The sequence below is a fragment of the Eptatretus burgeri genome, chromosome 14 (genome assembly GCF_056783735.1).
Source record: "Eptatretus burgeri isolate ZD-2024b chromosome 14, Ebu_testis_v1, whole genome shotgun sequence".
NCBI lineage: Eukaryota > Metazoa > Chordata > Myxini > Myxiniformes > Myxinidae > Eptatretus > Eptatretus burgeri.
Window position 1 is genome coordinate 5301564 of NC_140974.1, and position 16481 is coordinate 5318044.

The 16481-nt window shown below is 40.8% G+C and overlaps 1 protein-coding gene and 1 pseudogene across 2 annotated transcripts in view; both read right to left on the reverse strand.

The window, feature by feature from the left end:
• UMPS (uridine monophosphate synthetase) overlaps positions 1–6613 on the reverse strand; it is a 32739-nt gene extending 26126 nt beyond the window's left edge. For both annotated transcript variants that reach the window (XM_085853579.1, XM_085853578.1), the window contains exon 1: positions 6420–6613. In XM_085853579.1, the coding sequence (XP_085709705.1) occupies positions 6420–6554 (135 nt within the window). In that variant the 5' untranslated portion in view covers positions 6555–6613. The remainder of the gene's footprint in view (positions 1–6419) is intronic.
• Positions 6614–10858: 4245 nt separating this feature from the next.
• LOC147012583 (uncharacterized) lies at positions 10859–12314 on the reverse strand (annotated as a pseudogene).
• Positions 12315–16481: the final 4167 nt, after the last annotated feature.

A 16481-nucleotide genomic window follows, 5' to 3' on the forward strand; every position in this document is an offset into this window, starting at 1 on the left:
CAAAAGAGAGTACGAGAAGGACATGGCCAAGAATATTAAACATAATAACAAGGCTTTCTTTAAGGATATTAGGGGAAAAGAACAGGTTAGGACCAGTGTGGGCCCATTGAGGAATCGCACTGGGACAGTGGTTAGTGATGAAAGTGAGATGGCAGGCTTATTAAACAGGTATTTTTCTTCAACTTTTATACAAGAACAGTCACAAGAATTGCAAATAGCTGAGAGTATCTATCGAGGACGTGAGGAAGGGCTTTTAAAGAAGATCCATGTTGGAGTGGAGGAAGTAAAGGAACAGCGAGGTAATCCAAGAGTAGATAAGGCTCCGGGTCTAGATAATATGCACCCAAGAGTATTGATGGAGGTGTCTGAGCAGGTAAGCGAGATGTTAACGGATATTTTCAAGAGTTCACTTGAGTCAGGACAGGTACCGGAGGATTGGAGAGTATCAAATGTAACACTATTATTGAAGAAAGGATCCAGAGAGGAATTGGGAAACTATAGACCTGTGAGTTTGACTTCACTTGTGCGGAAGTTGTTGGAGACATTAATTAAGGACCAGATGAGGAACAATTTAAACAAATACAAACTAATTAAAGGTAGTCAGCATGAGTTTACTAAACAAATGGCTCCTGTTTAACAAATCTTTTGGAGTTTTATGAAACAGTTTCTGATTTGGTGGTTGAGGGAAAGGCAGTGGACATAGTATATCTTGACTTTAAGAAGGCATTTGATAAGGTACCACATCGGAGGTTGTTAGCCAAGGTGAGGGCTTGTGGAGTGGCTGGTCAGGTAGCTGATTGTATTGCAAACTGGCTTAGTGGTTGGAAGCAAAGAGTGGCTGTGAGTGAGAAGTAAGTAAGTTGTGGGGTACCTCAAGGATCAGTAATCGGACCATAACTATTCATTATTTACAGCAACGATTTGGATAATGCGGTGAAGAGTAAGGTTTTCAAATGTGCAGATGACACAAAGCTTAGAGGGAAGGTTGATATCAGAGGGGGCGGTGATTAGATTCAGGAAAGTATTGATACTCGCTTAGATTGGGCAGAAGATTGGCAGATGTTGGTTAACCTGAGCAAGTGTAAGGTGTTGGGGATGGGAAAGAACAATTAAAATAGAGATTGCGGGATTCAAGGGGTAATTTTGGAGCGTGTCACACAGGAGAAGGATCTGGGGGTGGTAATAGATACGGGAGGTAAGCAGGCAGCACAGTGCCAGGTAGCTATAGGTAGAGGAAACAGGGTTTTAGGCTGGAGAAGGAGGGGGATCAATTATACATCAAGAGGTGGTGTTAACATTGTACAGGAATTTAGTGAGGGCCCCATCTACAATATTGGAGTAGTTTTGGTCACCACAACTCAGGAAGGACATAGATGTCATTGAGAGGGTTCAGCGCAGGGTTATTAGATTGATTCCTGGCCTAACTGGACTTAGCTATGAGGAGCGGCTGAAGGAGACAGGGCTTTATACACTGGAAAGGAGGCGGTTACGAGGGAGATATGATAGAGATGTTTAAGATAATGAAAGTTAGACATAAAATACGTGCAAATGAATTATTCAACAGAGTAGACAGTGATAGAACCACGGGACATCGCCTGAGAGTAAAGAAGGGGAGAGTTAAGATGGTAGTAAGACAGGGGACTTTTACTCATGGAGTAGTTAATGCATGGAATGGTCTCCGTGGAACGGTAGTGGCAGCAGAAAAAGTAGATAAGTTTAAATTAGAATTAGATAGGTACCAGGAAGTTCTGGAGATAGAGGGTTTTTGGGATGTTGATAAGACTTTTAGCTAGTTTGAGCATTGATGGGTGATTGTGTACGGAGTGCTGTTGGTGGGGACCTCGTCATGGGGTGTTGATGTGTTTTTTACCCAAGCCCATGCCCCCTCTCCTGGAAGAAAATAAATAAATAAATACAAATAAATACATAAATACATTTTTAAAATACTAATAAAATAATAATAAACCAATGAAGATTTTGCATTTTCTCATTTCCATCTGGTGTTGTTGATAAATCGGTGCGGTACTGATGAGGCGCACAGGCTTGATGAGCGGAATGGCCTCCAGCTACGTCCAATTTCCTTGTGTTATTTCCCATGTGGAGTACTTGCCGTGTGCCAAGTTTCAATTTTTTCGAAGTTTCAATTGTGGTACCTTATCATTATCAAATACCTTCTTAAAGTCTAGATACACTATGTCCACTGCCTTTCCCTCATCCACCCAATCAGACACTGCTTCAAAGAAATCGAAAAGATTCGTCAGACAAGAACTACCTTTGCTAACCCCGTGCTGACTACCTTTAATTAGTTTGTATTTATTTAAATGGTTCCTCATCTGGTCCTTAATTCATGTCTCCAACACTGTGGTTCCCCGCTGACAGACCCCTGGTGGCTTTCACATGTCGCTGTATTTGAGCCTGGGCAGTCGCTGCTGAAATCTATCAATTCGGGTTCGTCCCGACATCGTTGTTCTTTGTTCCTTTCACTCTTCAAAAATTTTTTTTTTTTCACAATTCTGTTTATTCATTCTAATTCTTGCTTTTTCTTCTCTTTCATCTCTTTTACCCTCTATTTCTCTTTATTCCTCTCTTTCATTATCTATCTCTCCAAGGAGAAGTGAATATCTTGCAGAATTTTTTTTTCCGCAAGACTCACCTGGCTGCACCTGGATGGGTGTGAGGGCCGTGGAGTAGCGGCTGAAACCCGAATCCTCTCCAGGTTCCTCCAGATGACTCCATCTTTGCTCCTTATTGGTCTTCCGTTTGATTTCAGAGATACAGAGGTCCAAAGTTTTTTCCGTATTTCTAACATGGCTGTCACACTACATGATCTATGACGTCATAATTATAATTAAAGCATTCTACACGAGTAATCACACCTCTGATGAAAATTTGGTCAATCCGACAACTGATTGCAGAGAAAAAAAAACTGTACTCACGTTCTGTGCGGACAAAGAAACAAACAAACAAACAAACAAACAAACAAACAAACAAACAAAGGGACCCAAATGAAATACCCTCTCTCCTGTCGACAAACGACAAAGTTTGTGGAAGATTTTTTGCGAGGGAAAAGGCTGCAACTGTGACAAGTGAAAATGAACATTTGGTGGCAACAACAGCTCCTGAACCCAAAGGTGTGGCGGCTAACACATCGGCCTTAAATTTATAATCAGTCCCCGAGGGAGCAGGTGTTTCGGGTTCTGGTCAACCATCATACTTGTGTAATACGGAGTTAAATTATTTAAATTTAATGTCCATATCGCGCAACATTTCGCAATTTACACCCATAAATATCAAAGGTTTTGAACGTGTATTTTGTTACCCAAAATGCCTGAGAATGCACGAGGGAGCATTAGCTACCTCCGGCGGATGGGGGGCCTCGGAGCCCCGGCCTTCAAGGTTTTCATACACCTGCTTTTTATTCGGAATACAGGTATTTCGAAATGTGTGGAGAGCCCTGGAAGAGGAGAGTTAAGATGGTAGTATAGTGAGGGGGGGAGGGGGGGGGAGTCTTTTACTCAGACAGTAGTTAATGCATGGAGTGGAAAGGTAGTGACAGCAGAAACAGTAGATAAGTTTACATTATAATTAGATAGGTACCTGGAAGTTATGGAGATAGAGGGGTATCGGGATGCTGGCAGGACTTTTAGGTAGTTTGAGCATTGATGGGTGATTGTGTGCATGTGTGCGGGTCTTGTCAAGGGGGGTTGTGTGGTTGATGTTGCGTTTTTGTTTTTTTTAATCCAAAAATGCCTTCGCTCACTCCCCTCCCCTCCCCTCCCACCCCCATGGGAAAAGAAGAAAAAAAATACAAAAAAAAAAGAAAAACATTTTCTTTTTTTCTCTGGATTGGTGTGATTTTGATATGGCACAGGCACGATGGTCCAAATGGCCTCCTCCTGCATCTGGGTTCCTTGTGAACTTATAGTCCAAGAGCATTAGGGTTTAACCTGGACATTTTTGGTAACAAGCTGATTTTTTCAGGAAAGGTCCAGGAATGTGTGTGAAATAACATACTAAAAGTCCTGATGAATCCTCCTTGAGCGTTTTCCGCAATCCAAGATGGCGTCCAAAATGGCCGCCATTTCCTGTTTTTCTCATAACTTTGCAAGTAGGTTTACCTATAACACATTTTAAATGTCTACACACGTTTTGAAGTATAAGGAACTCAATACAATACATATCGGAAGATTTTGAAACACACAAAAACGAATAAAACCGCTTAAGCTCTTTCAGAAATCCAAAATGGCGTCTGAAATTGCTGCCGTTACTGGTTTTACACCAAGGTACTTCAACACGCACTTTAAATGTCTTAATATATGTTTTGCGACTCAATGAAATGAATCATATACTTATTGGGAATTTTTCAAAAACACGCATTTACCAATAAAAACACTTGAGCTCATCCTGAAATTCAAAATGGCGCCCGAAATGCCCCTTTTCCTGTTGTTGTTTTCTCATAACTCTGCAACTAAGTAACCCAATAAAGCACACTAAAATGTCTTTATATATGTTATGGGAGTCAAAGAATCTAGATAAATTCTTATTCGCAGATTTGAAACACGCATATCTATACCAATAAAACTACCTGAACTAGTCCCAAAATCCAAAATGGCGCCAAAGATGGTTGCAATTTCCTGTTTTTCTCATGACCCTGTGACTAAGTTACCTCAATATGCACTTTAAATCTCTAAATATATTATGTCTTGAGAAATAAGGAACTCATTCAGATACTTTGAAGTACAAAGGAAACAATAAAACCCCTGAAGTTCTTTCTGAAATTCAAATGGTGCTCAAAATGTCCGCCACTTATCAACACACTGCTGTTTTAGCCTGTTTCAAGAGGCAAAGACATTCAAAACAAGATCATGCTAGAGATTCAAACCTCAAAAGTTTCAGATGAATCTTTACCTTACGCATGCACACACCTAGTTGCATCAGTCATTGTCTTCATCGTCGGATGCTGTATCTTCAATGTTGATGTCCTCTGAAGTTGGGGTAATATCATCGTCGGCATCTATAAGAGTTGGTGCTGTATTGTTGCAATTGAGACCACTGCATTTACTGCACATTGAGGTACAAAAGAGCCCAAGTTTCTTGCAGCTACATGTCATGCTTCTGCAACCATCTGGTTTACACCCACATGCCACCATGTTCAGCAAAGTGTCGGGTGCAACAGCAATGTCTGTTTCTACCGGGGTAAGAGTCCCGTCCTGAAATCGCCAGCCCCATTCTGTTGGAGATAAGGAGTTACCCATCCATTCCTGGACGGTAAGATAGGCGCGATATGAATGTTGCTTTGCTGCAGCACTAGTTGGAGGTAGACTTTCTAGCTGAAAGGATGAACTCAGGGAACTGCGACCGATTGCCCGTTTGTATGCGATGTGACGGTAGTCATCAAGAGATTCAAAACTGCTGGCTCCATAAAGCTTAAGAATGAAGCCTTCCCCAGCTTTTTCCACCTCGTCATGGGTGCTTCCACTGTTTGTGAAGGTATCCAGCAAGTCGTAGTCCCGCTTCTTGTGCACCATGTTGAAAGCTTTACGCTTGCCCTGACGATAGATCGCAGAGACCGTGTCACATCCCGTCACAGCATGAAGAAACATCAAGTGATTTCTTGTGTCCCCTATGGCATGCTGAATCTCATGAATGTTGAAGACCGTGACAGGATTACTGCGGCATAGCATGTACACATCTGTGGAAGAGGTTGCCCGAGCAACTAGCGTTACCAGTAAGTCTGTGTCCGTACCAACGACAGCAACTGGCACATGTTCTGACTCTGCCAGTGCTAGTGCTGTGGAGACAATCAGGGTGTCGGCGTCTGCTTCTGCCTGGACTTTTGGAAGAACTCAAGAGGTCTTATTGGTACTTGCGTGCTTCAGCATCTCTTAAGATGTATTCTAATGAGTTCCTCATACTTCAAAACATATATGTAGACATTTAAAGTGTGTTTTGGGGAAACCTGCTTGCAAAGTTCTGAGAAAAACAGAAGAGGCGGCCATTTTGGACGCCATCTTGGATTGCGGAAAACGCTCAAGGAGGATTTATTAGGACTTTTAGTATGTTATTCTAGACATATTCCTGGACCTATCCTGAAAAAATCAGCTTGTTACCAAAAATGTCCAGGTTAGGGCCTATTTTGACCTAATGCTCTTGGACTATTAAATGTTTACTTCAAAGGATCGTTCAACAAAGGTAAAGACACACACACACACACACACACACACACACACACACACACACACACACACACACACACACACACACACACACACACACACACACACACACACACACACACACACACACACACACACACACACAATTCAATGATTAATCACATATAAACACGTGAACCTCATGCAGGCGGCCATACTGGCTGTAACTTCCGTCACCCCCACCACCACCTTGTGCTCACGTACCTCGCACAGTAAATCGGGGAATCCAAATATTTCTCGGAAGTCCACGTACACAGGTGAAACAAGGCCTGTCCGCAACGTGTACGTCCCGAACTTCAATACCTGCACATCTAACAAGCGATCTGTGCACTCGTCCATGACGCGGAACACGTTACGTCCCACGTGATCATCGCGTCACCTGCAACGGTTTGTTGTTCTTTTCTTCTTCTTATACTTCTTATACTTCTTACTATTCTTACTATTCTTATTATTCTTATACTGCTTATACTTCTTATTATTCTTACTATTCTTATTATTCTTATTATTCTTATACTGCTTATACTTCTTATTATTCTTACTATTCTTATTATTCTTACTATTCTTATTATTCTTATACTGCTTATACTTCTTATTATTCTTACTATTCTTATTATTCTTATTATTCTTATTATTCTTAATATTCTTAATATTCTTAATATTCTTATACTTCTTCCTCTTCTTCCTCCATTACAACACCTCACCAATCGGCACAAGTCGCTGCGACTTGCTGCCAACCTTGCAGCCATTATTAATCTGCATCTGCAAGGTTTGAGTAAGCGGGGAATCTTTGTGTTGTATTTCGTACCCTGCTTCGGATTCGAGGCAGATGACGGGAAACAACGACATTGGATTGAAGAAAAATATTAAATAATTTTTTTCTCTGGAACCGCTGAATCAAATCGACGTGAAACTTCACAATTATGATCGAGTCGTGATGGGGAATCCATGTTTTAAATTTCAACTTGATCGGACACCTGGTCTGGCAGCCAGGATCGTTTGATTCTTTTTAAAAAAATCTGGGTTCTTGTTTTTTTTAATTATTATTATTTTATTTCTATTATTATTTTTTAATAAGGTTCACTTGGCGGTGCCTAGATGGGTTTGAGGGTAGATTTGAATTTCTTTATTAATTTATTTATTATTATTTTTAATAAGGTTCACTTGGCGCTGCCTGGATGGGTTTGAGGGTACATTTGAATTTATTTATTTATTTATTTATTCTTAATAAGGTTCACTTGGTGGTGCCTGGATGGGTTTGAGGGTCCATTTGAATTTATTTATTTATTTATTTTTAATAAGGTTCACTTGGCGGTGCCTGGATGGGTTTGAGGGTAGATTTGAATTTCTTTATTAATTTATTTATTATTATTTTTAATAAGGTTCACTTGGTGGTGCCTGGATGGGTTTGAGGGTACATTTGAATTTATTTATTTATTTTTAATAAGGTTCACTTGGCGGTGCCTGGTTGGGTTTGAGGGTACATTTGAATTTATTTATTTATTTATTTTTAATAAGGTTCACTTGGCAGTGCTTGGATGGGTTTGAGGGTAGATTTGAATTTTTTTATTAATTTATTTATTATTATTTTTAATAAGGTTCACTTGGCGGTGCCTGGATGGGTTTGAGGGTACATTTGAATTTATTTATTTATTTATTTATTTTTAATAAGGTTCACTTGGTGGTGCCTGGATGGGTTTGAGGGTACATTTGAATTTCTTTATTTATTTATTTTTAATAAGGTTCACTTGGCTGTGCCTGGATGGGTTTGAGGGTACATTTGAATTTCTTTATTAATTTATTTATTATTATTTTTAATAAGGTTCACTTAGCAGTGCCTGGATGGGTTTGAGGGTAGATTTGAATTTCTTTATTAATTTCTTTATTATTATTTTTAATAAGGTTCACTTGGCAGTGCCTGGATGGGTTTGAGGGTACATTTGAATTTATTTATTTATTTATTTATTATTATTTTTAATAAGGTTCACTTGGCAGTGCCTGGATGTGTTTGAGGGTACATTTGAATTTATTTATGTGTTTAGTTTTATTTTTAATAAGGTTCACTTGGCGGTGCCTGGATGGGTTTAAAGGTAGATTTGAATTTCTTTATTAATTTATTTATTATTATTTTTAATAAGGTTCACTTGGTGGTGCCTGGATGGCTTTGAGGGTACATTTGAATTTATTTATTTATTTTTAATAAGGTTCACTTGGCGGTGCCTGGTTGGGTTTGAGGGTACATTTGAATTTATTTATTTATTTATTTTTAATAAGGTTCACTTGGCAGTGCCTGGATGGGTTTGAGGGTAGATTTGAATTTTTTTATTAATTTATTTATTATTATTTTTAATAAGGTTCACTTGGCGGTGCCTGGATGGGTTTGAGGGTACATTTGAATTTATTTATTTATTTTTAATAAGGTTCACTTGGTGGTGCCTGGATGGGTTTGAGGGTACATTTGAATTTATTTATTTATTTATTTTTAATAAGGTTCACTTGGCGGTGCCTGGATGGGTTTGAGGGTACATTTGAATTTATTTATTTATTTATTTTTAATAAGGTTCACTTGGCAGTGCCTGGATGGGTTTGAGGGTAGATTTGAATTTCTTTATTAATTTATTTATTATTATTTTTAATAAGGTTCACTTGGCGGTGCCTGGATGGGTTTGAGGGTACATTTGAATTTATTTATTTATTTTTAATAAGGTTCACTTGGCGGTGCCTGGATGGGTTTGAGGGTACATTTGAATTTCTTTATTTATTTATTTTTAATAAGGTTCACTTGGCTGTGCCTGGATGGGTTTGAGGGTAGATTTGAATTTCTTTATTAATTTATTTATTATTATTTTTAATAAGGTTCACTTGGTGGTGCCTGGATGGGTTTGAGGGTAGATTTGAATTTCTTTATTAATTTATTTATTATTATTTTTAATAAGGTTCACTTGGCAGTGCCTGGATGGGTTTGAGGGTACATTTGAATTTATTTATTTATTTATTATTATTATTTTTAATAAGGTTCACTTGGCAGTGCCTGGATGTGTTTGAGGGTACATTTGAATTTATTTATGTGTTTAGTTTTATTTTTAATAAGGGTCACTTGGCGGTGCCTGGATGGGTTTGAGGGTACATTTGAATTTATTTATTTATTTATTTATTTTTAATAAGGTTCACTTGGCGGTGCCTGGATGGGTTTGAGGGTAGATTTGAATTAATTTATGTGTTTAGTTTTATTTTTAATAAGGTTCACTTGGCGGTGCCTGGATGGGTTTGAGGGTAGATTTGAATTTCTTTATTAATTAATTAAATTTTTTTTTAATAAGGTTCACTTGGCTGTGCCTGGTTGGGTTTGAGGGTAGATTTGAATTTCTTTATTAATTTATTTATTATTATTTTTTAATAAGGTTCACTTGGCGATGCCTGGATGGGTTTGAGGTTAGATTTGAATTTCTTTATTAATTTATTTATTATTATTTTTAAATAAGGTTCACTTGGCGGTGCCTGGATGGGTTTGAGGGTAGATTTGAATTTCTTTATGAATTTATTTATTATTATTTTTTTATAAGGTTCACTTGGCGGTGCCTGGATGGGTTTGAGGGTAGATTTGAATTTCTTTATTAATTTATTTATTATTATTTTTTAATAAGGTTCACTCGGCGGTGCCGGGATGGGTTTGAGGGTAGATTTGAATTAATTTATGTGTTTAGTTTTATTTTTAATAAGGTTCACTTGGCGGTGCCTGGATGGGTTTGAGGGTAGATTTGAATTTCTTTATTAATTAATTTATTATTATTTTTAAATAAGGTTCACTTGGCGGTGCCTGGATGGGTTTGAGGGTAGATTTGAATTTCTTTATGAATTTATTAATTATTATTTTTTCATAAGGTTCACTTGGCGGTGCCTGGATGGGCTTGAGGGTAGATTTGAATTAATTTATGTGTTTAGTTTTATTTTTAATCAGGTTCACTTGGCGGTGCCTGGATGGGTTTGAGGGTAGATTTGAATGAATGAATTACTTTTTTATTTTTTTATTTTAATAAGGTTCACTTGGCTGTAGTGCAGCAGATTATCATAGCAATTGTGCAAATTATGACTAAAGCATGAAATTTTTATCAGTGTTAGTACACACCATAAGCTTCATTTTCAGATCGGGAGGTAAGTCAGATTTGACCTCTGAGGATAGTGAGAGGTCAATGACCTCAATTACATTGAAATTGTCATTTTTTCACAATTCTGGTGCAGTTTGTCTGTTTTTCGGAATCATGAAAAAGGTATGTTTCCATGTGTTGGTCCCTTTATCTTCTGGAGAGCCTTTATACACAATCACAGGATGCAACCATGACTGAACAAGTGCTTTAAATGAGGTCAGTGACCTCAGAAAACAAATTTATTGAAATACACATTTCGGTTATTGTGGTGTCCAGAGCAGCTTGCATGAAATCGTGTTGTAAGATCATCTGTACAACCTTAATTTTTAATGTGCACTGAACATAGTCTATAAGCTTAAAGTACAGTGAGGTCAGTTACCTCAGACACATATATATATATATATATATATATATATATATATATATATATATATATATATATATATATATATATATATATATATATATATATTACATACCGGTACATGTAATACACACACATTATCCATATAGACGCATAAATATGAAGGTTTCTGATTGCACCGAACAGTCTCCCGAACATGCACATAATGCAGTACACTTGAGTGCAGCCTTGGTGCACTTGCAGCGGCCGGTACATCCCTTCTCGCAGCCGCAGTGGATCAGTTTGTCGCAAGATTTTGATGCCTCTGGCAGTGTTGTCCAAAGAGGGTGCCACCCAGAGACCTCCTTTGTCCAGCCCCAGTCAGATGGGATTGGTAACTCTGGATTCAGGACCAGAGTTTGGTTCCAGCAGTTGCCCTGGAGAGATGCACGCTTGATGTGCTGCTGGAGTGCTGCCTGCTTTGGGGGAATGTTTTCTAGAGCCCGAGACTTGTGTGCGAGGAGCTGTTTCCTAGCATCGTTCACTTCCATGGTGTCACTGGTGCGGTCATACATCAGCACAAGGAAGTGCTCCAGCAGTGACATTGACTCCTCACTGACATCACTTGGCATGCGTAAGAGTTCTTCAAAGGCATCAGTCACCTGTGGGAACACTTTCCAAATCTCTCAGGCAGTCTTCTTCCCTCTGCCAGTGAAAGAAGACACAGTGTCGCACCAGGTGAGGGCATGGAAGATAGGGAGAGTAGCACATTGTCTTGGTTCATGGCGGCAGCCAGTTGGTGAACAGCTATGTACCGGAAGCTGGATCCAGAACCAAGAGCGATCCACAGCTCGTCAGGATTGATGTTGTTGAATGGAGCCACAGCCAGTACCACAACATCAGTATCCACAGTGCATATGGCCACCTTCCTGATCCCCTTCTGCACAGCATCTGCCACATGTAGAAGTAGGCGAGTGTCCGCCTCCTCGTGTGAACATGGGGCGAGGCTGGTCAAGTCGGACTCGGCAGGAGAGCACAGGACCTCAGTTCCACATGTTGCATACATTTCCTTGCCATCTGCTATTGGAAGACGAATGGCCTCTCGTGACAGGAAACCAAAGAGCTCAGTCTTGTTTTGATCCACACGAAGGAAGTCCTTCCAGTTCTTAGGCATGACGGTAGAGGGAGCCACTCTCTTCCTGACGCCCTTGCCCCTCTTCTGTCTGGTCGTGCCTTTCAGGCTGTCAGGTAGATATACATCCCAGATGAGGTCGAGTCTGTTGACCTTTTCGAGTTGAGTGGAGATGTAAGGTGCAAAGACTGTGTTCACATACTCTTCAAAGGTCTTTGCCGTTACAGGATTGAGCATTTGAACAATAGCTGCTCCGTCAAGGATTGTGGCATCAACCCCAGGTGCGCTTGTGGTTTCGGGTTGGTCTGATTTCAGGCAGTGTTGTAGATCTGCTTTGACTCCAAGGCGCAGTTTTCCTCCTGTTGAAAATGCTGGTGGGGCTGCCTGGTTCTCGTGGCAGAAGAACTGGTCCAGATCCCCATCACGTGATTGGCAGGCAATATACAGCCTCGAGAAGAGACTACAGTCACTTCACTGCGGCGAGTTGGATCTGCTGCTTTGACTGCGTCTTGGTCTGTGGCCGACTGAAGAGTGGCAACTTGTTCTTGGGCAGTGTTTCTGTAACTGGCTTCGTGCATAGTTCCAGTGTTTCTTCAACAAACTTTGTGTACTGCTCCTCACCAAGGGACTCGATCTTCCTCACACTTTCTGCCACTGGGGTGTCCATGATGTGTCTCATGTCAAGGACCAGTAGGTCAAAGCTCGACATCTGTAAATAACTATCAACACTGTGTGGAATATGTAGACACTTCTATTGGAACACAAATGCATGGTTTGTACATCATAAACATGTTTACCATTAATGAATGAAGCCAAACATCAATATTTTGATACTTTGAGGTCATTGACCTCTCACGGTCCTCAGAGGTCAAATCTGCCTTACCTCCCAATCTGAAAATGAAGCTTATGGCATGTACTAACACTGGTAGAAATTTCATGCTTTAGTCATAATTTGCACAATTCTTATGATATGAGAGATTATCAGCTGTACTACTGTGTCTTGAAGGGAATATAGCGGAAAACTGGAAACGCTGGGACCAACGATTTAAGTTGTACTTGAAGGCCACAGGGTCCGACAACAATACGGAAGATATCCAAGTGGCGATTATCCTGCATTGTGTTGTGGAGGACGGATTGGAAGTGTTTAACACCTTCGATTTTGGTGACGGAGAGGACAACAACAAACTCGAAGATGTCCTGAAGAAGTTTGCACACCACTGCAATCCCCAGAAAAAAAACATCTTGTTTGAGAGGCACAAATTCTGGAAGCGCTCGCAGCACGAGGGGGAAACGATTGATCAGTTTGTCATGAACTTGAAGAAAATGATTTAAAAAAACTGAGAGTACAAAGAACCTACAGATGTTATGGTCCATGATTGTTTGGTGTTTGGAATCGGCGATGCGAAGCTGCAAGCACATGTTCTTCGTGAGAATGTTGATGATCTCACGCTACACAAAGCACCGTCGTGTTGCCGTGCTAGTGAAGCAACTCCGAGCCAGCTGAAGGACATGAGAATCGCAGCTGATGATAAGCTGTTCCATGCTGTTTCTGATCGGAGAAAGAAAAGTTCACCAGGAAATTGCGTCTCACAGCTGTATAACTGTACAAAGTGGTCCGAGGCATTCGGTCAAACTTGTTATCCATGCGGAGGAGAAAATCATTCCTCCAAAATGTGTAAAAACCATAATAGGAAAATGCACACGTTACGGACAGCCACATGTCAAGGAGCCGAAGGAGGTGTCCACAGTGATGGCTCTGATTCAAGGGAACTGCTCATTGGTCAGCTGACTGTGAATGTGAACTCCAGTGAGAAAGCTTGGCTTACCAAGCTCAACGTTAATGGCATGGTCATCAATTTCAAGGTCGATGCTGGTGCAGAGGCCAATGTGCTTCCTCGGAGTATTTTTCGACAACTTCCGGTACAGAAGAACCTACAACAAACAAATGTGGTGTCGTCCTCCTATGGCAATCACGAGGTGTCACCAGAAGGCAAGGTCCTACTTGATTGCTCAATCAATGACGTCACACGCAGCTTGGAGTTTTGTGTCGCAAATGTGTCATCTCCACCAATTCTTGGATTCAAGGCGTGCACACAGTTGGACCCTGTTCGGAAAAAATTCACACTGTAACTGAGACGTGTCTGGACAAGGATAAATATTTGCAGGAATTTCATGATGTGTTTGAGGGGCTCGGAGAAATGTCGGGTAAGTACCATATCGAACTGAAAGCTGGTGCTACTCCAGTAATGCATTCGCCAAGAAGAATAGCACTCAGCCTACATGACAAACTCAAACACACCTTGAATAATCTGGAGAATGAGGGAATTGTATCCAAGGTGAATAAACCTACAGACTGGGTTAACAATCTGGTGATTGTTGAAAAGAAGAATGGTTCCCCGCGTCTCTGTTTAGATCTGAAAGACTTGAACAAAGCAGTTAAACGTGAACACTGCAGAATACCTTCAGCAGAGGACATGGCTTCCAGACTAAGTGGTAAATGTGTATTTTCCATTTTGGATGAGAAAGATGGCTTTTGGCAGATCAAGTTGGATGATGAAAGTTCATTGTTGTGTACATTTAACACGCCATTTGGCCGTTACAGATTCCATAGGTGTCCTTTTAGGATCTGCTCTGCCCCGGAAATCTTTCAGAAGAAAAATGACCAATTGTTTGGTGACATAGTTGGAGTTTAAGTGTTTTTTGATGACCTGATAATTGCGGCAAAAGATATCACTGACCACGATCGCATTCTGGAGCAAGTGTTACAGTGTGCTTGAAAGAACAATGTTAAGTTTAACATAAATAAGTTTCAATTTCGCGTGAGTGAGGCGAACTATGTGAGAAATGTGGTGTCTGCTGGGGGCCTGAAGCCAGACCCAGAAAAAGTAAGAGCAGTTACCGAATACCCTAAGCCTTGAGAACAAACAAGACTTGCAACGATTCTTAGGAATGGTGAATTATTTGGGCCAATGTATTGCCAACCTATCCGGGAGTACTGCCCCACTAAGACCATTACTGAAGAAAGACATTGAGTGGCATTGGTTGGTGCAAGACGATGCACATCAAGATGTGAAACAAGCTTTGATCACCGCACCCACATTGAAGTTCTTCGATGTCCAGTCTGCCGTTGTGATACAAGCCGATGTCCTCAAAAGTGGGCCTGGGTGCTTGCCTCATGCAAGAAGGTCACCCAGCAGCTTACGCTTCTAGGTTACGAAGTGAAGCAGAACAAAATTACACTCAAACTGAAAAGGAACTTCAGGCGATTGTGTTCGCATGTGAAAAAATCAATCAGTAGGTGTATGGTAAAGCTGTGGTCGTTGAATCAGACCACAAACCACTTGAGATGATCAGTAAGAAGAATCTCAGCAAAGCTTCACCCCGACTCGAGAGAATGCTTCTCAGAGTGTTCAAGTACTCTGTCGACATTGTCTACAAACCAGGCCCTCAAATGCATATTTCTGATGCATTATCACATGCCCACATTCAGGATGATTCCATTGACAAGGGCCTTGTGGTGGACATGGAAGTCATGGTACATAATATTTCATCAAAACTCTTCCCATCACTTAAGGAAAGTTATTGGAAATGCAGCATTCCACATCAGAGGATGATCGTCTTGTGGAGCTTCAGAGACTTGCAAAATACGGTTGGCCCACCTCAAAACGACATGTACCCGAGGTAGTTCGCCATTACTGGACCATGAGGGATCAAATTCATGAGACTGAGGGACTATTGTTCCTGGGTGACAAACCCATTATTCTGGCCACAATGAGAATGGAAGTCCTTACTTAGCTCCATGAGAGTCACCTTGGAATAGAGAGGACCAAGGCATGGGCACGAGAAATAGTTTACTGGCCTGGAATCTCAAAGGACATTGAAGACACTGTGGCCCGTTGTAGTAAATGTGCTCAATATCGTAGGAGCAATCACAAAGAGACTCTCATGCCTCATGAAGTTCCAGAGCGTCCGTGGCAAAAGTTGGGTGCAGATGTGTTTGAGTTTTGGGGCCAAAATTACCTTTGTGATGTGGATTATTTTTCCAAATTTCCCAAAATATGTCTGCTGAAAGATAAAACTGGGAGTACTGTCGTTGCTCACTTAAAATCTCTGTTTGCGCGAAGTGGTATCCTGGAGGAATTGATAGTGGATAACATGCCGTTTGCTGGTTGGGAGCAACAACAGTTCGTCAAAGCGTGGGGATTTAGAACAGCTTGGTTTTGTGGATAAACAGACGTCATCTGCTAAAAAAAACAGCAGAGCCTGCTCCTGTTGTTGGCCCTGACTTTGAATCGTTGCCAGTAGGTCCAAGTTTGGAACCTGGGTCTTCCCCAGCCGGAGGAGCGGATTGGGCTTTCACCGCTTCACCAGCTTCTCCCACTTCAGCGCATCCCAACAATAACCGCGACTTCACCTGATGAAGCTCTTCGCACAACATGATCTGGCCGACGTGTTAAACCCCCGAATACACTGGATTTGTGAAATCTTGGTGCAGGATGTGTACGGGAGGCACTTTGTGTCAGAGGCAGTCCGCCTAATGACGACACAAACTTCACAAATACTGTTATGCTGATCTGTTCAGAGTGATGTGGTTGTTTTAATATCTATCTATAATTGTAGCAGTGTGTGTGTGTGTGTGTGTGTGTGTG